General features: G+C 55.0%; 1 protein-coding gene across 1 annotated transcript in view; it reads left to right on the top strand.

Annotated features, from left to right (window-relative positions):
- Window positions 1-839: 839 nt before the first annotated feature.
- PTPRU (protein tyrosine phosphatase receptor type U) overlaps window positions 840-21976 on the top strand; it is a 69293-nt gene continuing 48156 nt past the window's right edge. Inside the window, exons 1-7 of the mRNA XM_062593954.1 lie at window positions 840-960; window positions 10917-11188; window positions 11273-11354; window positions 11991-12106; window positions 12321-12495; window positions 13628-13921; window positions 20339-20647. Of these exons, the coding sequence (XP_062449938.1) occupies window positions 927-960; window positions 10917-11188; window positions 11273-11354; window positions 11991-12106; window positions 12321-12495; window positions 13628-13921; window positions 20339-20647 (1282 nt within the window). The 5' untranslated portion in view covers window positions 840-926. The remainder of the gene's footprint in view (window positions 961-10916; window positions 11189-11272; window positions 11355-11990; window positions 12107-12320; window positions 12496-13627; window positions 13922-20338; window positions 20648-21976) is intronic.

Genomic DNA, 21976 nt, shown 5'->3' with positions numbered 1-21976 from the left:
ATGCTGACCTCTTCGGGGATATTCGCCTTTGTTCTTTCTGCTTGCTCAGGGCTTTCTGCCCGCGCCCGGGGGTCTGCGTTAATTATTGCCAAAGCCCCGGCCCCGCTCGTAATCCGTGGTTTTAAGGGGACAATAGGTCAGTGTTTAACGAGGCGGCTCGGACAGGCTATACGGACAAAACGAGCCCACGCGGAGCCATCGGCTCTGCCTGCTGCCGCGGTGCTAACCAGCCGGCCCGGCGCTGGGGCGGGCAGTGCGTGCTACAGCAGGCTTTCCCTCGCTGCAAAGTAAAAATAAAAAGAAAAAAAAAACATAATAATAATAAAAAAAGCGAGCTTCACCATCCTGGAAGGTTTAGCGAGGGGATGGCGAAGGAAGGGCTATTGCATCCTTCCTCCTCTGCTGCTTCGAGCCCTTTGCCAGGTTCCTGCCCTGTGCCGGGAGCTGGACGTGCCGCCCCGGGGATGGGGGTTCCCTGGCACCCCAAACCCTCCCGACCGGGGAGGCGAGGAGCTCGGGGCCGGACCTCCCGGAGGTTTTCCAGGTCCGGCTGCCTCTGGCGCCCGCTCGCGCATCGGGCAGGCTGCCGCTGGCAGCGCCAATCCTGGACTGCGCGGAAAGCCGTCCGCGGCCGGTGCCTGCGCTGCTGCGCCCCGCGTCCCCGGCCGCTCCGCTGCCTCCCGGCCTGCGCCGGAGGCTTGGGGGCGTCCGGGCCTCGCGCAGGCCTCCCCTCTCCCTCCCTGCCCGCCCGGCTCCGGGGTTGGTCCGCGTTTGCTCCTGGGCGCTCGAGGTTTCCCGCCGGGGCTGACGCCTTCTGCCTCCCTCCTGCAGCAGGCTGCACCTTCGAGGAGGACGGCGACCCGACCCAGTGCGAGTACAGCCAAGGCGAGGACGATGACTTCGGCTGGGAGCTCATCCGCAGCTATATGATGCCTCACTTGACTGCGGACCTTCCTCACGGTGAGTCCCGTCTCCCCGGCGGGCTCGCGCTCGCTCCCCTCGGCCCCGGGGCGCAGCGACGCCTCCCCAAAAGCGTCGTTCTGCTCCGAGGCTCGGCTGCAGCGTGGCGGGTCCGGCAGGGCTGGGACAGGGCTCGCGTTAGCGGTGATGCTCTGAGCTTTGGCATCCTTCTTGCTGCTTTCTTACACCCCGGCCCTGCGATCGCCAGCTGCTGCGGTCAGAGGGAGGAGAAGGGATTTAACGGCGCGGTGGGGAAGAGCCGCAGCCGCCCGCTCCCGGTGCCTCCGGCCCGCTGCGCGGATGCGCTGACTTTGCCACTGGCGCAGCCCGCCCTGGCGCGCGGGGCTTGGGTGAAGGAGCCCAAGCATATGGTTTCTTGGTTTTGGGGTTTCCAGCTCCTCTCTGCCCTCACCTGCCTTTGACTGCTGCGTGGAGGACGTTCCCCGAGGCTAGACGCCCGGGATCTCCCTGCCGGGAGCGGGCTCCGGTCGGCTGCTGGAGCGGGATGCAGCATCTCGCGCCGCTCCCCCCGGCTTCCCGCGGGCCCCGGCAGCAACGCGGGCAGCAGTGTGCGGGTTGCCAAATTCCCCATCTGTCGCAGAGCGATGCATCTGCAGTGACTGCTCCGTCTTGCCAAAAAGGGAAGAACCCCCAAAAAAATTTTTTTTTTTAAGGGATGTCTTCAGAACGGTTATTCCCGTTGAAGGATCTGGCACCGGCCGCTTGCTCTTTTCTCGCTGGCATGTTGCTTGTCCTAGCGTCGTCAGCTGGTGCCGGTTTTGCCCAGAGCTCAGTGTTTGGTAGTTTGTGTGTAATTCCTGTCTCCTGGAGTCATGTGAAAAGGAAAAGGGTGTTTCTGGCACTTGCGTGTGTGGAGAAAGACTCGTGGCTGTGAATGAGAGGCATCCCCAAAGCTGTAAGAACGCGAAAATTACAGATTGACTTTCTGCAATTTTTTTTCCAAATCTCGTGGCTTTTAAGCCAGTTTCCGTTGTTTTCTGGAACCAGCTTGTCACCCCAATAGCCAAGAGGTGTCTGTGTTTCCAGCTCTCCGGTTGGGGGGAAGAGTTAGCCTAGGCGCTGCTGGGAGCTCCCGCTCCCTCGTGAGGATGGCGTGGGCAGTGGGTCCGGTTGGGATTCGGCGGTACTGCTGGTTCCCCAGCTCCGGTCCTTGTCACCGTGCCGTATCGCTCCTTGGCACACGTCCGGCTTTGTGGGGTCCCCTGTTTCCGGGGTGCGATGGGACAGTGTCGCTGGATCCCACTGCGCTGCCCGGTCCAGGAGCTCCAGCTCCTCCTGCCCAGCTTGGAGGTCACGTCTGACACTGAACAGAAAAGCTGGTTTATAGCTTGACAGTAAGAATGATTTTTTTTCTTTTTTTTATTAGAGCATTAACTGCTTTATAGAAAGCTCTTTACTGCTCCATCAATCTGCCTCTAGGTGTTTATCTTGCTGCTGTGCTCGTGCTGCTGCTTTATTTGGCTTTCCTCTCTGCTAATCTCCTCTTCCTTTATCTTCTCCCCTTCCCAAGACCTTTTCCCTTCTTGCCTGGAGAAGGGCCTTCTTCCGGGGTCCGTGGAGCGCATCCCCGAAGGCAGCAGCCACAGGCCTTTATTTGCCTTCGAAGAGCAGCCCTGCTCTCCAAAGCTGAGGAACCATGTGCGTGCATCATGCTTATAGCCTGCCTCTAAATAAATACCCACCTGAGAGCTGAGCGAAGCAGGGTATGGAGAGGTCCAAAATGATGGAGGGGAAGAGAAGCTGCTCCCGTGCCCCTGGGTTTGGAGGTGGCTGCTCTCCATTCTCCCTCCTGCAAGGCCGGCAGGGAGTCCCACGGCAGGAGCTGGTCCTTGGGGACCAGTGGGAGGATGAGCTGTGCCAAGCACGGAGGGGCTCTTTTGGGTCTGGGTGGTCGGAGGCCACCACTGAGCCCAGGTCCTTGTTGTCCCCAGGATGGCCCATGCATGCACTGTGGAGTGACAGCAGGGAAGGTGGATGGAGATGGGGACCACGGAGGGGAGTGGGCTGTGGAGGACACAATGTCTCTCCATACCCTTCTCCTACATGCATGGGAGGAAAAAGTCCCCCTGGAGCTTGCTGGTGTGGTACAGCTCTGCTGAAGTTCCCACCACACCGAGGGGTTCATATTCTTAGGAGACACCTCAGCTCTGTAGTGTTGTGCATGGGTTGCCAGTGGCCCAGCCACAGCATGATGTGCTCAGTGGAGGTTTTAGCCTGGATTTGGCTCCCACTTCGCTCGCTTGGGCAGCTCAACCTCTCTGGTGGGTGCTCATGGCTGCATGTCTTCTGCAGAGCTGATAGGGTTTTTTTTGGGGGGGGGGTGGCTGTATATGGAGGGCAACTCATAAGAAAATTAGGAACTTCCAAAACAAGTTGTCACCAGCATCTCTAGATGCAGCTGAAGAGTTTGCCCGTGCAAGTTGTCCCCCATGAAGGTCGTGCTCTGTCCTCGGAGCTAACACACTGCCCTTGGGGGAAAAAGCTTCCCGCCACTGCGGGCGCGTTCAGCATCTCTGGCCGTGCAGGAGCCTTCAGAGCGGCAATTAAATGTATTAATCAGCAGCGGTCTGACATGCTGGGGGCTGAGATCAAAGCCAGGAAAGGCTGGCACTAAATAGGGCTCATCAGAAAATCAAACAGCTCTTTCCTAGTCGATTAATCATGGAAATTATACTATTACTGTTGTTTTTATTTTCTTTTCCTCTGGAGGTAAGAAGTAGCAGCAGCTCTGCGCTGGAGCACGGTGGGATCAGGGCCTGGGGGTGCCTCCACTGCCCCCATTTCAGCCCAGCTCAACTTCCCTGGGCTCAGGGAGATGTGACAGCATGGTGGGGACTTGTCACAAGGCTGAGGGCAAGAGAGCTCCGAGCTGCCCGCCTGGCCTTGCAGAGCTGCTGACAAATCAGCGCTCCTCAGCTGATGATTTTCCAAATAATTGCTTTAAAATGAACTAACCTAATTGGAGTCTTTCTCGAGGAGGGGGAAAAGGCAGAGAGAGGATTTTCCCAGGGGCAGTGTGCTGAGAGCGTGCCCCACATGGGGGAGCAGAGCCAGCAGAGGGGCTGCTGGGGATTGGGACATCTAATGATGCAGGGTCTTCAAATCCATAATTAGTTGGATTTTCTGCTCAGTTTTTGACTATAATTAAAGACTTGCAATGAAATGCCTGAGTTGAAAGCCCGCTGTCCCTGGAGGGGTTTCCAAGGGATTGAGGGGTCAAACTGGGAGCGGGGAGATGCCACCACCACCAAGCCAGGCGAGCTCCCACCTGGGAGCCCGCAGAAACCCTGTTTAGACACAAAAACAGGGCTGCTTTTTCCACTCAAGGAAATGCACTGGATTAGCAAGAGGTCTTAAATGAGTGTATTTACCGGCAGGCGCTGGGGCAGCAGGAGGGCAGGTAAATGCAGGATGAATGGACCTAATTTTTACGTGGTTTCACACCGATGCGGGGAGGGTGGGTGGGAAAGCTGGCGCGTGCGGCTCCTCCAGCCTTATCGCACCTCTCCGGTCCACTCCAGCCGCTGGGTAGATGAATAATATTTCACATCGCTGTGGCCTCTCCAGGGAGCACTTTACAAAGGAGTCTCGTGGTCTTAGATTAAAATGAGTTTTTATTGGAGATCAGCCAATTTCAAGGAGTGTGGAATTTATTTGAGCAGATGCTGGCTGCTGGCCACCCACCTCTACCTTTTCTTCCCTCTTTCTTTTTGTTTTCGTGTTTTGTTTGTTCGTTTTTTTTTCCCTCTCTTGAGTTGTCTCCCTCTTTCGCATAAAGAAGATGGATGGCTCTCTCCCATGTTGCAATCTTGCTTTTTCAACTCTTTATTGTTGGTTTTTTGTAAAGGGATGGTTGCAGCAAGCTGGGTAATGCAGAAGTGAGACTGTGCAGCTATTCTGCTTGCGCTAAAATTGTTCTCCCTGGATGTGTGAGATGGTTTCATACGCTCTCCTTGTTAAAACTTTACCTGTACATACAGCCTAGTCCGTGCTTGCCTCCACCTTCATCCGGGGCATCCTGGCTGAGGTTGAACCACAGCCCTGGGTGAAATGGTGGAGGACAACTTGGTGCTGGAGGCGCAGGGTAGCGGGGATGGTCTAGCTGACATGGACAGGGCAGGTGACTCGTCAGGAGTTAAATCGGGCAGGTTTATTGAGCGCTTGAGGTGAAATACGAATTGGAGTTACTTAATGGATGTCGAAATGGGAGAGGGCGTTTGGATGTCTGGGTTTGCTTGCCACCGGTGAGCAGTTGGCCAATGACCTAATTTTTATGCGGTTCCGCACCGATGCGGGGAGGGTGGCTAAAAGTAGAAATCCAAACGCCTTGGCAAATGTGGAGCGAGAACAGGCAAATCCAGCAGGAGCAACGCTGATGACCGCTCCCTTTGCATTTGCCTGCCCGCAGAGTGTAAAATATAGATGGGCTAGCTCGACGGAGGCGAGCGATACTCGGGTTTGCTGCAAGGTCGCTCTCGGGAGCGTCCAAGAGGGGCTTGCTAAAATGCCTCTGCCCCCTCGGAGTGGGAGGGACACCACTTCATGCTTTCCCGTTTAAATCGTCCGCGGGGAGGGCACAGCAGCAGCTTGCACGTGGCTGCTGCCGCCTGACAAGCCGGCACCTTCCTGACCCTTTGGCGCTGCTCGCTCGGCTTGAGTTCAAACCTTCCCCGATTCCAGCCGAAGAGCTGGAGGAAGCCCAAGGAAGCGCTCGCGGAGCAGAAGCGCCGGGCCGCATTGCTGGCTTGCAAAGCAGCTGGATGCGCGGCGGTGGTGCGTTCGGAGGCGAGCGCGAGAGCCGCTCCCGTCCCCCGCGGGACGAGCCGCGGGCCTGCCCCGTGCCCCGGGCGCGATGGAGAGCACGGCGTCTTCTCCCCCGTGGCGCCCACCGCTGCACGGGGTCAACCCCGAAGTGAATATTGAGCGGAAGAGATTTTTGTTGCTCTTTTTCCGAGGCTTTGATATTCTCTGGCGGGTTCTTAGAGCTGCTCAAATGCACTCTGGCATAATCCATCTTGGCATGCTCAAGGTTTCACTCTAAAGCTGGGCAGTTTTTGGGAACGCTTTGCTTTGCTGTGCTGCTCACAAAGGTTTTCAGAGGTGCCAGGTTATTCTTGGAGACCTAATTTGACTCTATAGAAGGGTTGATCCCCCACTAATCAAAAAATTAGGCTAGAGACCTTGCACAAGGACTTCACTCTGGCAGGCTCAAGGTTTTCTGTGTACAGCCAGAGCTGATTTTACAGTTCAAACTTCGAATGAGCCTTGCAATCAACTTCTGCATAGCAAATTGATGCCTTTCCCATAGGAAATGTAGCCAGAAACTTCTGTTTTCATTAATTTTAGTCAAACACTATCCGGCTTTTTTCAGTTTTTGGTTTATGCATTGAGCAGTTGGCCTCTGCCTCAAAAGCCCACCTCAGAATTAAGTATACTACTGATCTCAGCTTTCCTGAGCCAAGCAAAGTGGGGAGAGGAGATCTGTTCAGCAATGGCACTGGGAGCAAGCCTGGCTTCTCGCTCACAGTGACGAAGCAGCGTGACGGCACGCTGGGCTGGCCCATCAATTAAAACTGACCTTAAATTGGATTGAACACCAGAGGAAGGAATTAACAAATGAAGCATGGTGTTGATTGATCTGTCCGTGCTAATGGACTCTCCTCGGCCGGGGAGAGTGGTGGTATCTGTGCGCAGGGGGCAGAGCGGATGGAGGGAAGTTTCTTTCCCCTTCTGCAGTGACTTGGGTCTGGGGAGGTTGATGCCTCCGTGGACTCTGCAGCTTGAGACAATATTTGGACCAAATCAAAGCAAAGTTTGGGCAAAACCTCTGTTTACACCCAGACAAGTCCATATTGTTATGCTTGCGGAGCTTTTTGCTCAAGACCTGGTGAAGCTCTCCCATGGCGTCTTCTGCCCTTAACCCTGCTGTGTCCTCCTCTCTATCCTTTCTGCACCGAGGAGCCTGTGGAAGGGGACGTGTTTCTCAAACGAGCCCTTTTGCAGCCGCTGAGCCGCTTGGGAGGCGTTTGCTCCCGCGGGATGACGCCAGCTTTGCCTTGGGCCAGGTCATGCTCTGACTTGCGCTGCGGCGGTGTTGCGAATCTCTGTGCTTTGCTGCAAGGCTGTACCCTCAGGAGGCTGAGGATGCTGTTTTTTGCCTCTGCTCCTCTGATTTTCCAAGGCCACAGGAGATTTTAGGCAATGCTGTTGCTTAAAAGCATAGTATGTCCAAATCCCATCCTTTACCTTTGAAATCTCGACAGAGCGTGTCCCCAGTGGCTGGTTCGGTGAAGATGGCCATTTCATGGTGGGTTCAGAAATGATTCCTCTGTCGTGATTTTTGGAGCAGATTAATGGTCATGTCAACATATGGGCAGGACTTAAACAGCTTGTGCTGATCAGCTGCAATATTGCATCAACGCCCCTGGCTGCCTTGAAATGTCCTGTGTGTCCCCCCAGGCTCTGTCGGACCTCTCTGGGACCTCCCCAGGTTGTAGTGCTGGGAAGCAGCAGCCCTGGACGCCCAGTGGAGTGGGGCAGGGAGGCAGCCCCCTTCCCCTTGCCATCTCCTGCTCCGTTTGCAGGAATTGAGGCAAGCTGTAAAAAGCTGAATTTGGCAGCTTGCAGAGCTCTTGCTGTGACTCTGCTGTCGCCCCGGGTGAGAAGGCTGGCTGATCTTCATGGAAGCTGGCACAAGAAAGAGGCTGAGCATGCAGTGGGATGGATGCTCTCTCATGGGAAGAGAGTTCCCAGGTCGGAGTGGCGCCTCGGCAGTGGTTGTGGATTAACAGGGAACAAATCCAAGGGGTCTGCAGTCATTTGCATTGCCTAGCGGTGAGCGCTCTGGGCCACGCCGTAGGGGATGCTGTGAGCCCTCCTGTTCCACTGGGGCTGCGTGTCATGCCGAAGCGTAGCGCTAGATGGCTTAATCATAGAATCAGTAAGGTTGGCAGGGACCTCTGGAGATCGTCTAGTCCTACTCCCCTGCTCAGCAGGGTCACCTAGAGCATGTTAGACAGGGCTGCATCCAGGCAGGCCTTGAATAGCTCCAGAGAAGGAGACTCCGCAACCTCTCAGGGCAACATCTTCCAGTGCTCCGTCACTCTCAGGGTGAAGAAATTCCCCCTCACGTTCAGGAGAAACTTCCTGTGGTTCAATTTCTGCCCGTTGCCTCTTGACCTGTCACATGGGACAACTGAAAAGAGTTTGTCCCCGTCCCCTTGACACCCTCCCTTCAGGTACTTGTACACATTGATAAGATCCCCCCTCAGCTGTCCCCTCATCCAGATCGTTGATGAAAAAGCTGAACAGAATGGGAACCAGTACTGAGCCCTGGGGGATGCCACTAGCCACAGGCCTCCAATTAGACTCCATGCCACTGATGATGACCCTCTGAGCTCTGCCTTTCAGCCAGTTCTCAGTCCACCTCACTGTCCACTCGTCTAACCCACACTTCCTGAGCTTATCTAGGAGGATGTTAGGGGAGACAGTGCCAAAAGCCTTGCTGAAGTCAAGGTACACAACGTCCACTGCTCTCCCGTCATCTGCCCAGCCAGTCATTCCATCATGGAAGGCTATCAGATTGGTTAAGCAGGATTTCCCCTTCGTGAATCCATGCTGGCTACTCCTGATCACCTTCTTTTCCTCCACATGTCTGGAGATGACATCCAGAAGGAGCTGTTCCATTGCCTTTCCAGGGATGGAGGTGAGGCTGACTGGCCTGTAGTTGCCTGAGTCCTCCTCCTTGCCCTTTTTGAAGACTGGAGTGACACTGGCTTTCTTCCAGTCCTCAGGCACCTCTCCAGTTCTCCATGACTTTTCAAAGATGATGGAGAGTGGCCTGGCAGCAGCATCCGCCAGCTCCCTCAGTACCCATGGGTGCATCCCATCCAGGCCCATGGATTTGATTTGTTTATTTATAAAGATTTATTTATTTATTTATAATGATTTATTGCAGTTCTTATTATGGAACGCTATTGATTTACCCCAACGTAAGTGTGATCTTCCCACTGTTCAAAGACCTAGAGGGCAAATAAATGTATGAGGCTAACAAATAATCTCCTGCGGCTCAGAGAGCCCCAGCTTTCCCATGGCTGCTGCGTTCTGGGGACGGTCAGTGAGCAGTAGAGACTGTGCATCTCCCCTTGGCTCCTAGTTATCCGTATTATGGATCTGGAAGCTGTGGTACCCAGGGCTTTGGGAGCATGCCAGTGGAGTTTCACAGCATTGCCTTGGCTTTGGCGAGAGCCTGAGGAGGAGCGGGTGGGTGCCCAGCGAGGTTCTCCATCCAAGGGGGTGAGTGGTCGTGGTGTTCATGCTGGCTGTCACCCTGTTGACACCTGCAACCTGTGTGCTGCTGTCTTACTGCCTCGTTGGGCCTCTGTATGCTGTTGCTCTCGGGAGTGCCCCGTCACACAGCCTTTCTTATCAGGGTGCTTTAACAAAAAAATCCAAAAGACTCCTCAAAAAATATCAGATGAACCTTCAAACTGGCTTTCGGGCAGCTTTGCCACCTGCCCTGCACTGTGGGTTTGTTCCAGGGCGTTTGGCTGCGTCCTTGGCTGGAGATGGCCAAGAAGAATAAACTGCCCTTTACCCGCTGGGTGCCGGGCTGCCTCCCGGCGTGCTGCTTGCTTGCAATCCTCTCTTTTGCTCGGAGAGGCAAACCTAACCCTCACGCTTTCAATAATTCCCTGGGGCCGGAGGATGTATCACTTCGGCCAGAGCCCAGGATGCCTTTGCGATAACCGGGCCTAATTAGCAAGCTGAAATCCAGACGGGTGTTTCGCTTCAGCATGCTGTGACCCGAGGATGGTGCCTGGAGCAGGATGATGCTCAAGATGCCTGCTTGGAGCTGGTTTGTTAGGAGCCCGCCTGTCCCTTCGCTCCATCCATCCGTTTTAAGTGGTTAAATACTCCTGCAGGCGTCTGGCAGTGAAAATGCCTGGCTGTTATTAACCTTTTAGAGATTAAAAGTTGGATGTTGGCTTAAAGGGTGTTTGTATATCCCGAGGAAGGGCAGACCGTTGCCAGCTGAGCCTGGCCGTTGTCTTTCAGGTTCGATAGCCAGCTCCCCGTGGTCCAGGTTGCATTGGACAGCACTGTGGACTGTAGCGCTTGCTCTTCCCTAGGAAATTATTTTTCTTGCTATCTTGCATTAAGAGAAAAAAAACCCAACCTGTAGCCTGAGGCTTAAGGTGAAGTTGAGGCTGGGAGTTAGCAGCAGTAATTTGCGGGGAAAAAGACATTGCAGGGATGACATAATTACTGCAAAACCGAGCAGCATGAATCTGGTTTCTCAGTTACGGCAACGCTGGGAAGAAAATACTTAAGGGGAAAAATACCGAGCGCGGGAACCATTTTGCCGGCTTGGCTCTGCCGCCGCGCTGCACGAATAACTGTGGTGTCGGCGTTAAGACCGAACAGACGCGCTCGGTTATTGGAAAACAGCTTTCCCCTCGGTGGCGTCACCCTGAGGCGTAGTTTCCCCCCGATATTTTCCAGCGGCTCGGGACCGCTGTCCGTGCCGGGGACCCCCCGGGGGCGGCCGTGGGGTCCGGTCCGGGAGAGGGGGCGGCCGCGTCCCTCCGCCGCGGCGCGTCACCCCTTTGAGGGCCGTTCAGCGGTTTAATTTTAGCCTCAATCTTTTCCTTTTTTAATTTTTTTCCCCTAGCTTTTTTTTTTGTTTTATTTTATAATTTTGCAGAGAGGGGAGGAAGAAGGGCCTCCCCTTTGGGAAGGGCAGCCCTGGCGACGGGCCGGGCGGCGCTGGCTTTCGTGCTCCGTCGCGTTAGTGCGGAAATAATATTTTCCCAGGGCGGAAAGGGGAATAAAAATAAAAAAAAAAGGGGGGGGGGGGGAAGAGGGAGAAGAGATATCCGCGTGCTCGCTCCCGCCGGGGCGGTTTTGACGCCCGTCCTGCCTCCGGGCCGCAGGTTCCTACCTGATGGTGAACGCCTCGCAGCACGCGCCGGGCCAGCGCGCGCGCCTGCTCTTCCAGACGCTGAGCGAGAACGACACCCACTGCCTCCAGTTCAGCTACTTCATGTTCAGCCGCGACGGCCGCGGCCCCGGCGCCCTCCGCGCCTACGTGAAGGTGAACGGGGGCCCGCTGGGCCGCGCCGTCTGGAACGCCTCCGGCTCCCACGGCCGCCAGTGGCACCAGGCCGAGCTGGCCGTCAGCATGTTCTGGCCCAACGAGTACCAGGTGAGGAGCCCCGCGCCCGGGCCGGCGGCGGGCGCCGTCGGGGCGAGCTCCGGCGTGACCCCCGCGCCTTGCTTGGTGCCCCAGGTGCTGTTCGAGGCGGTGGTCTCCAGCGAGCGCAGGGGCTACCTCGGCTTGGACGACATCTTGCTCCTGAATTATCCCTGCTGTGAGTACGGCGGAGCCGAGGGGGGCGGCGCTCGGGGAGCTCGTTGCCCCCACGGCGCGCTGCTGGCGGGGGGCGACCGAGGCCGGTTGCTCCTTCCCGGGGTTCGGGGGGGAGCGGGGCACGGCCGGCCGGCGCCCGGCTCCGGGGCCCGGACCCTGCTCCCTCCGCCTCTTGGGCTCGGACCTGGTGGTGGCACCTGGGTGCCCGGTTGTCAGGTGGGGTCGCGAAGCTCTGGTGGTCTCGCGTAGCCCCCAGGACTCCGGTTTGGGAGCTCCAGGGGACGCGTCCTGCGCTCGACGCGGAGCCCCGATGCTGCCTCGGCCCCTGCGCGGTTGACGCGCGAGCTTGGACGAGCGCAGGCCCGGAAACGCCCTTCGAGAGGGGCAGCCCTGGCGGGTCCGGGTGGGCCCCCCCCGAAATCCCCGCCGGGAACGGGGAGCTCGTGTCCGGACGGACAGACGGACCAACTGCCGCGTCCCGCCTGGAGCTCAGCTCTAGCCGCCGGCGCCCCGGTCCCCGCGGTGGCTTTTCAGGCCCCGCGGCGGGGTTTCGGGTGGAAGCGTTACGAGACGCGCGCGGGGTTCCCGACGAGCCTCGGTCGCCCGGTGACTTTCCCGTTTCCGCCTCTGCCGGCAGCGAAAGCGCCTCATTTCTCCCGCCTGGGCGACGTGGAGGTGAACGCGGGGCAGAACGCCACCTTCCAGTGCGTGGCCGCCGGGAAGGCCTCCGAGGCGGAGCGGTTCCTCATGCAGGTAAGCGGGTGGACGGGCTGGTTCCCCGCAGGCTGTCTCCGGCCGTGGATGAGACCTCACTAACCTTTCTTTAGACCCCTTCCTACGGGAGAAGATAACGAACGAAGGGGAAATCTTCCTCCTCTAACCAGATGTTCTTCAGAGCCCTGTTTCACGGCTCTGGAGGTCGTGTCGTGCCTCCATCTAACATCTTTTCTCTCTTGCCGGCGGGCAGCGGCAGAACGGAGAGGTGGTGCCAGCCGCCTCGGTGAAGCACATCAGCCACCGGCGCTTCCTGGCCGCGTTCCAGTTGGACGAGGTGTCCAAGAGGGAGCAGGACATGTACCGCTGTGTTACCCAGTCCGTCCGGGGCTCGGGTGTCTCGAACTTCGCCGAGCTCATCGTGAAAGGTGAGCAAGGCGCTGGCGGGGGTGCTGGGCTGCTCTCCGCGGCCCTTGTGACATGGGGAAACTGAGGCCCAGCGGCAGGAAACGACTCGCTGCGAGGCAGAGCCATGGGCTGGGAGTAGGGGGTCGTTGCTGTGTTTAATTCTGGTCGTGGCTGGTACTTTCAGCAAATCATTTCCCCTGTATGGGCCTCTGTTTCCTGAAACTTAAAACGTGGATAATTTCCTCCTGGTGCTCTCAAGCTTGAGTCTGGATCGCATCTGGGGCATGAACTTGGTTGTGTGGTCTGTTTCTGCTGCACTGTTTGCAGAGGAGGAAGGAGTTCCCCTTAAGACAAGGGATCACACTTACTTGCTCTGACCAGCGTGTATGAATCAGTAAACACAGACAGATGAACTTAAAGCAAGGAAACTACCTTTCCCAGTGGCCTTTTCTCGTTTATTTTTAATTGTAGTATCTGGGAATTAATAATTACCAGGAAACTTCGCAGTACCTTAGTGAATGCTGTGCAGTATATCGTATAAAAATAATGAAGGTTTGATCAGATGAAACTGGATTGCTGCCTGGGCTGTTAACCTTCACTAAAAATGATGTGTGCAGGGACTCGTCTCACAGGCTAAAATTTAAGGACTGAGTTTGGCTCTCAGACACTTCAGTGCACATCCCCATCTTGGCTTCACTTGTACTCTGTGCATGAGATCCGAGTTTGTCCTGTGTCCTGAGGTGGAAAGGTGGTTAGTTTGTGTGAGAAGAGAGACTGCGAATGTCTTGACTGTAGCCAAGAAAAAGATTGTTTCCAGTGGTGGAAATCCAAATGAAGTCAAGGGGGCTCCTCTGGTTGAGAGAGACTCTATCTGACCTGGTGTTAGCGAGGCTCAGATAGACAAGGAAGAGAGGAGTCTGAATATTAGTTGATTATGGGATTTCAGGTACTTGCACTGCAGATGCACAGCAAAAGGTACTTCTTCCCCAGAGATGGTTTAGAACCTGCAGCCGAGAGATTGGTGCAAGGGGTCACCTAGGGAGATAATTCTGCTTGTGCAGGGTGGCTTGGCTTGGCTTCCTAGTCCTTGGGCCCTACAGCAGCAGGAGTGCTGGCTCTGGTTCCATCTGCTGCCTCTTCCCTCTCTTCCAGAGCCGCCAACACCCATTGCTCCTCCGCAGCTGCTCCGCGCGGGCTCCACCTACCTGATCATCCAGCTCAACACCAACTCCATCATTGGCGACGGCCCCATTGTGCGCAAGGAGATTGAGTACCGCATGACCTCGGGACCCTGGTCAGAGGTGCATGCAGTCAACATGCAGACCTACAAGCTCTGGCATCTGGATCCCGACACAGAGTATGAGATCAGCGTGTTGCTCACTCGCCCTGGGGAAGGAGGCACAGGCAAGCCGGGGCCCCCTCTCATCAGCAGGACCAAGTGTGCAGGTAGGCACTACTCTCACTTCCCTCTGCCCCACGCTGCCAGCTGTGCTTCGCCTGAGGTTGTGTTGCCCGAGGTCAGCCAAGTGGCGTGAGCAGAGCTCACTTGGCATCTTGAGGGGCGACTGCAGGAAATTGGGAGTGGAGAAGTTGTGGGAAGGCTTATTTCAGACCTCCCACAAGTCCAGGGAATACCAGCTGATTCTTAAAATTCACATCCTGCTTTTCTAGTCCATGTGCTGGCTGGGAGAAGGGACTAGGGCCTCGTGGAGAAATGCATGTTGCCAAAATATTGGGTCATGCGATGGGTCATGCAATGGGGCTGAGCAAGGGGTAGAGCTGTGAGCCTTGCGTTGCTGTTGGACATGGCTAGGGATGACATGCTTCTTCTGAGGTGGCCCCTGGAGACTTTCTCCAGGCTGCTTTTATACTAGGTTTATCTAGCCTGAAGTCTGTTTGAGGAAGCTAGAGGTAGATGGCGGAGGGATGATGCTGCAGCTTCCTGCAGCATTCATCCTGCTCTGCTGTTCCTCAGCTGAGAGCCTTTTGGGGAGCTGGCAGGGCTGGAGGAGCCCAGTGCAGGGGCGTGGAGTCAGTGCCTCTGAAGGTTGGGCCATAATTAGCTAGACTGTAAAAGCAGCAGCCCAGCCTGAAGCCATGCCAGCGAGCACAGCCTCCAGGTTGGGAATTCCATCTCCCCTCTCCCAGCCTGGCAGAGCCGTGTCTTCGTTAGCCGTCCCTTTCTGCCTGAAAGCTCTGTTGCCTTGCTCTGTGAGGAGGTGCGGGGCTGAGCAGCCCAATTTAGCAGCTGTGCGCAGCGTCTCAGGAGGGACCTCTAATTAAACCAACTTCGTGATAGGGCTGGTTGGAGGGTAGAAGGGTGCGCTGGCGGGAGCTAAGTCTTGAGCTGATGCCAACAGTGTGTACGAAGGGGCTGCGAATGGGCACTCAGCCTGAAAATGCCAGCTCGAGTCCAGGAGCTCTGACTGACAGCGGATTTTTGCTAATCAGAGTCAGATAAAGTAGCATGACCTTGATGCAGAAATGCACAGCAACGTGATGCACAAACTTATCAGCTGCATCTGCTGCTAGTTTCAGTCCCTGGTGGTGGGAGAAGGCCAGGAGGAGGAGGGCAGGAGATGCAGCTGCTAACCCTCCAGGCTGAGCTCAGACCACAAGATCTGGGCCTGATCTAGCTTGGGGCATCCCTAAAGCCAAGGACTGCTGGGAGGGAGCGATGTCACTGACTGCTGTCTGTCTCTTTTTGGGATCTGCTTGCTCTTGGAGGATGTGGCTGCTGGGGCACAGTGGTACCCAGGCTGCTCTGCCCCAGCTGTGCTTCCAGCCCAGAGAGGAGCACTGGCCTGGGCATACAGCTCCATTTTAACACTGAAATACCCTCACAGCTAGATGAGTGGGGTGATAGGGGAAACAGCTGCGAGATACTTTGAAATGTCACCTGGCCCATTGACAAGTGATGGTCTGGAGTTGGTGTAAAGATGTATTTGAGAGCATTCCCTCTGCCCTTGTGGTCCTGCAGAGGCAGGGGACCTGGTAGGAGTGCAGTTAACTAACATCTCATGGATATTGCAAGCGTGGGTCCCTGACTGAGGCTGCTTCCAAATGGTGGAAACATCCCTGAGAGTCCAAGGATATGCCAGGTCCCGCTGTGGCAGAGCTGGGAATGTCTACCCGAGTGCCATGTCAGGCTGGACGCAGCATTCTGGATGGTATTTGCTAATTTGGGGCATCCCGTGTCCCTGCCAAGTCTCCTTGCTGTCATCCCTGAGGATGGCTGGTGAGGAAGGAGTGAGCTGGAATTTTTCTTCTAGCACGTCTGGAGCTCACTGCTGTTGAAAGTGCCCTAGCAGAGCCTGCAGTGTGACTTAGCGCGTTGTGTCTGGTGTCCCCACTACTGGATGACAGCGGTAATATTTCTTCAGTGACATGGGTCTGCTGGTGAACCCATTTCTCCCTTGGGAGTTTGCCCTCAGATTCTTCCCTGTGGCAACCTCAAGGGGATTGCCCAGGTTCAAGGACATCCTCTGCTCTGGTTGCCTTGACAATAGGTTGCACAAGGTCTCGAGATGGCAGGAGGTGTCCCGATGCTGGAGCTTCAGACATGCCATGGCAACCGCCTTCCTTTATGTGCTGGAGGTTTAACTGCTTGGTAATTGAACAAAGTCAAAGGAACAAGGAGATTATTAAGGATGGACATGATTGTTGTGCTCCTCAGCCCTTTGCAGGAGCAGTTTTTATGACAAGGCCCTTAACTGCCGTGGGCTGGGCAGTGATTGCAGCCATAATGACAGGCCAGGATTGCGCTCTTCGGTTGCTCTTCCTACTTCAGCCCTGGGGTCCATTGGTGACTTTAACTGAGACGTATAAATTAAATACTCAAAAATCAGAGATCCTTTACTTTGGAAGCAGTGGAAATGGGAATTAGCATTTCTGGGAATTAGCTTATTTTTTGCTTTTAACTGACAAAGCCTGACTGCTGTTTCCAGAGAGATGAGAGCTTCCCTGTGCCATCCCCGGGGGCGTGAGTGTAGAGGGTTGCTGCTAGTCGTGGGGCTGCGTCACAGCGACTCGTTTAGAAATGGCTGCGGAAAGGCCAGTGCTCAGCTTCACTCAGAGCTTTGCTGCTGTTGGCCAGAAGCTCAGATGATCCTTGGTGGCATTTGTTTCTGTCAGTGGGCAATGCCCCTGAAGCCCTCATTTGGCCGTGCTCGGCTCCAGGTGCTTGTTCTGATGTCCGATGATTTGGGGAAGAGTGAAGATGCTCTTGGAACAGAGTGAGGCATGGGGTTGCCATCTTCCCATTCCCGTCTCCAGCTCCCTCATCCCGTGGGTGCTGTGGGCCTTCTCTGGGGAGGTTGCATGGGCAACTCCAGTTCTCTCCAAGAATCACAGCAGCCTCCCTGAGCTAGGGCAAGGGAGTGGGCTTGTTGCTACATTGATGTTGCATCATTTACAGCATAATAACTCATTCATCTTTGCTATGTGATACATGGAAATTGCTGACTATCTGTGCGCCTCATGAAGTTAGTGAGCTGAGACTGAGCCAGTAATTAGACCTGGCCCATGGGTACATCCTCCTTAGACTGGGGCTCCAGCAGCTCTTGTGAGCTGGGTGAGATAAGTCCAGGTCTGGAGGGCTCTGAGTGGTCTGGGCTGGAAGGCAGTTATTCTGGCTGTTTTGCTGGGAAGTCTGAGCAGGTCACCCTCTGCATGGTGTCCACTCACCCCTGGGGGCATAATCAAGAGTTCTACAGCTGCTCCACAGATGCATGTTCAAGTCTTGCTCTGCATTGGTCCCAAAGGCTGTCTTCATTCAACTTGGCTCTCATGAGGTTGCTCCAGGAGCCCAAGGAGGCCAGGCCACCTCTGATGTTCCTCCTTGGGTGACACTAGCTGCAGACACTGAAGCACTTGGTATGCGAGGAGAGTGGTCAGTGCGCACTCAGGAGCGGGTTGGGAGACATAAATGCTGACCCAGAAGTTGTGGCAAAGTGCTAGCGAGAGCTTTTCTCCTAGAGTAACTTTCATAGGCATTGCTATAAAGCTGAGATCTTATTATTGCCTTCAAGCCAATGATGGGCACTGTTTGAAATTGTCAGTGTCCTCATATTTCATTTCATATAGTTATTTGCGTTCAGCAACCTGCAGTCCCTGTCGTCTTCCCATGCGATATAAAAACATCTTTCACCCTCTGTGCTGAGCTGGTACAGATCGGTATTACAACGGATGAAGCTATTGCTGTTCTTCCATTGAAAATGTGGCTGTGTTGTTATCCCCAGCTGTGCTTTCTTTGCAAAGTGCTGTCTCTCCTAAACACCAGCACCTCTCCGCAACATCGCTATCGCTGGATCAGCTTGTGATGGCAACGGGCTCTCCAGGATCCAGCCCTGGAGGACTCCCTGGAAGGAGCTGCCAAATAGACACGTGTGTGCAGCATCTTGCACCCGAGGCGGCCCTGGAGCCAGGGGAGATTCCTGACGCTGCTGGGTGCTGTCAGCTGTGATTGACGCTGCTTGTAGAGGCGTGTCTGGGTGTAATACAGCTGTATTAGCAACTGTAAGCACAGGCAGCTTGGCGCTGGCGCTAATTGCATGGATATATTCAGCGATATTAATGCCTGCAGACATCCTTGTTAGCTGATCTCTTGCTGAACCACTCTCTGAATCTGCTTGTGCTGGCCCGGGGGTGCCAGACTGTCTGTTTCCCACTGATCATTTAAATACACTGGAATGAAAAGGAGGTGGGAAGCTCAGAGCCTGGCTCTGTACCAGCACCACATGTAGTGCTTCCCCTGGGATGCTGATGGAGGCTGTGCAGGAGCGGGGGATATGCAGGTGGAGAGGTGCCACGTGTCCAAGAAGATCCCCTTCGCAGCCCAACACAAAGGACACCTGTGGGCATTGGGGCCAAGATTTGTCACCCGCTCTTGCTCTGTGGTTGAATGTACTGTCTTGCTACTGTGCTGCTTTTCATGCGCCTCTGGGTACGTATTACGGGTGGCAGTTTTGCACCAAGGAGTGAGTTGGTCAGAGAGAAAGACATGCAAACACAGTAGAAATACAGTTGCTTCTTAAAAAGAGCTCTACTGCAGTGGCAGCAAGGATGTCTCCAAGATCTGGTTGCCTCTGTGCACAGTTAGGTGGAAATGGTGATTGGGGTCACCTCCTTGTGATTCCCGGATGGACAGCCGATGAGCAATATCCTCCTTTTGCAGCGACGGGGTGCATGTCATCTAGTTTGAAACCTCCCCACCTGCGTTGGACATGCAGGCTGGACATCCAAGAATTTATCCCGTGGTCCCCAGTGCGAGGAAGAGGGTGTCTTGTTCGCCAAAGAGCAGTGGCTCTCAACAGCTGGCATTTGCTGGCTGGGGCAAGGGTGCTGCCGATGAGTCACAACCCTCGCAGGTGATGATGGTGAAAATCTTCTCTCCTATTAACGGCAACGCCAGGAGCTGACTCACCGTGTTCCCTCCCCGGAAGGTTTCCAAATGCTTTTCTGTGTGTCTGGCTTCGATGTGTCATATAGACAAGCTTCATCCCTTCCTCACCATGTTCCCCCTTCTCCAGGGCTTGTTAAAACTTGGGGCCAATGGGTGTTAGACAAGGAAAAAACATTGGGGCAGGGACGCTCAGGGCTGCCTGGAGATGCCTAGGACCTGGAGACCTTGACTATGCCTGACCAGGCAGAACTTGTCTTTTGTCCTTGTCCCTGGTGAGTAGTTACTCCTGGAGATGGCTGGGGACAGGAGTAGTGTCCCTTTGTCAGCTGAAACCAGCGCCTGGAGTTATGTGCATACAGGCCATTTTTGCGGGATGTGGTGCATACTTGAAGGAAAGAGGCTGCCTTGAAATACCCATTAGGAGTGATATCTGGGGAGGTGATTTGGCCGGGGACCCCTTTGGCCCCACAGGGTTGTCCGAGTCCTCGTGAATGTGTCACCAAGCTACAGCAGAGTGTCACTTGGGCTGTGAACTGCCGAGTCCCAATGTGGAGCTCATCCTGTGAGTGTAGCCTTGGCCTCCTGGGCATCCTTCCCACTGCCATTAGATAGCTAAAGGACTTTATTGGTGCTCGTACAAACCACCTCTGTGCACGCTGTTGGCAAAGGAACTTGGCTCCTCATTAAATCAAACTTCTATTGGTGCCAATTATGCTAACCAATTAAAGTTCTTCCCAACGACTGCATTCCATCTCTGCCTCTTGAGAGCCTAGCATGAGCTCGATGAAAAGGTGAGCGCTCCCATCATGCAGGCCTATTATGTCAATGGTTGAAGACTAACCACAGAGCCCCATTGGGGTGCTGCGTACCACTGAGTGCTCCCGGACCATATGCCAGGAAGGCAGAGTCCCCCCAAAGTGGCCACAGTCACCTTATGCGTTGGGTGCAGCATGTGGTTTGCAAGCAGGTTGAGCCCTCGTGATGGTTTGTGGAGTGGGGCTGATGTCTAGTTCCAGGTTGGTGGGGGGAAATGAGCCTGAGGGGGCTGTTGGGTCTGGCAGTATTAGTTGCCGTGAGAGCTGGCGATGTGCCTAGCCGTGTTTTGCCGGGTGACAAGTCATCTCGTGCCTGGGACTAGTCCCAGTTCTGAGTTTGGGGTTGCTTTTTGGACATGCCTATCTTGCTCCTGTGCTATAAGGAGCATTAGTTGACAACATGTGTGATTTACGTGGGATGAATGTGGCCTCAGTTTAAATAAGGACTGAGCTCTGGGCTCTTCGGTATCAGCTGGTGTGAGGTGTTGTTCCCTCTTGAGCTGCTCCTTGTCTCAGCTTTGGGTGGGAATGAGATGGAGATGCCAAACTGGGATCCCTGGTGGTCCTTCCCAGCTTTGTCATCCATCCTGTTGGGTGTTTTTTTGATGTATTGCTCATCTTTCCCCATCTCTCTTCCCTTGGCAGAACCCATGAGGGCCCCTAAAGGCCTCGCTTTCTCTGAGATCCAGTCCAGGCAGCTGACGCTGCAGTGGGAACCACTGGGCTACAACCTGACTCGATGTCACACCTACACTGTCTCACTGTGCTACCGCTACTTTGTGGGCACCAGCCACAACCAGACCTTCCGGGAGTGCATGAAGATGGAGCGCAACGTGAACCGCTACACCATCAAAAACCTGCTGCCCTACAAAAACATCCATGTCAAGCTTATCCTTTCCAACCCTGAGGGCCGCAAGGAGGGCAAAGAGATGATATTCCAGACAGATGAGGATGGTGAGTCCATGCAGCTTGTTATGTGCATGAGGCATCCTGGGAGGCAGCGGGACAGCTCCCGTGCCAGCCTCAAAATGCTACTGTGTAGGCTGGAGCAGATGCTGCAAGAGCAAGCGGGTATTTACCTTGCTATGTTTGCCATGGTGCAAGTTGGTGACTTTCTTCCTGGTGTGTGATGGGAAGATCTCCTGTGGAGACTGGTGCTAACAAGGGTGGTGCAAGGGGGGAGGAGTGAAGGCAACAGTGATGGCAGCAGGGGAGGAGAAGACCTGGGGGTAGCCTGGGAGGACAATAGATAGACTATGCTATGGGGCTGGTGCCAATAGCTGTGCCAGAAGTGATGGACAGGTACTGGGGACTGTGGAGGCAAACAGCTAAAAAGCCTCAGTGATGCGAGGACAGAGTATGGAAAGATGAGTGAGAGAAGGGACAGAGGAAGAGGAGACCCAAGGAGCCTGAGAGCAGTCCTCGGAAACACCTCAGAGGTGTCCCCTCCACCCCATTGCTTCATGGGAAGAGCTTGATGGGGCAGCGCTGCTTGTGTAGGAGGAACCTTCTATGAAACCTCAGAAACGCAGCTCTTGTCCTTACAGCAGAACTTGTTAGCTCTGCTCTGTCTGATGAAGGGCATAGGAGCTGGCCATGCGGGGTCTGGGGCTGTGACTTTCCTGGCCTGAGTCGTGCCCACTCATGCTTTTGACCCGTATTTGTGAGGGAGCTTCCTTGCCTGCTGCTGGCTGATCAGGTCAGGCTGGGTTGCCCTGCTGCATCCCCTCGCTGCAATACTCTGGTGCTGCCTGCACAACATGTCCCAGCATGAGAAGGTCCTTGTTCATCTGGTACTGTGGAATCAAAGCCTAATCATAATGATTAAAACAATTAATAGGCTTGCGTTTAGGTAACATCTTTCATCTGCAGAAATCAGTCTCTGATTAATTAAGCGTTGTGCTATTCCTCTAAGCGCATTGTTAACCAGAGGTCAACGTGCCTCCGATAGCGGTTTTGTTCAGCTTCCCCGACGTTTTTGCCCCAGTTAAGTTCACGCTCAGGCAGACTGAGGTCCCTGGATGAGTGTGCGTGTTGAGGAGCGCCCTGTCCTGGTTGTTCACCAGCAATATTGCTCCTAGACTGAGCAATACGATTTCTCCTCTCTCCTTTCTGGCCGTGCTGCAGGACAGGCACCACTGCAGAGTCTCCATCCTTGGAGATACTCCAAAGCTGTCTGGACCTAGTCCTGGGTAACATGCTCTAAGTGATGCTCCTTGAGCAAGGGGGTTGGACTAGATCATCTCCAGAGGTCCCATCCAACCTCAATCATCCTGTAATTCT

The sequence above is a fragment of the Rhea pennata genome, chromosome 23 (genome assembly GCF_028389875.1).
Source record: "Rhea pennata isolate bPtePen1 chromosome 23, bPtePen1.pri, whole genome shotgun sequence".
Lineage (NCBI taxonomy): Eukaryota > Metazoa > Chordata > Aves > Rheiformes > Rheidae > Rhea > Rhea pennata.
This window is presented reverse-complemented; position numbering and strand designations above follow the sequence as displayed.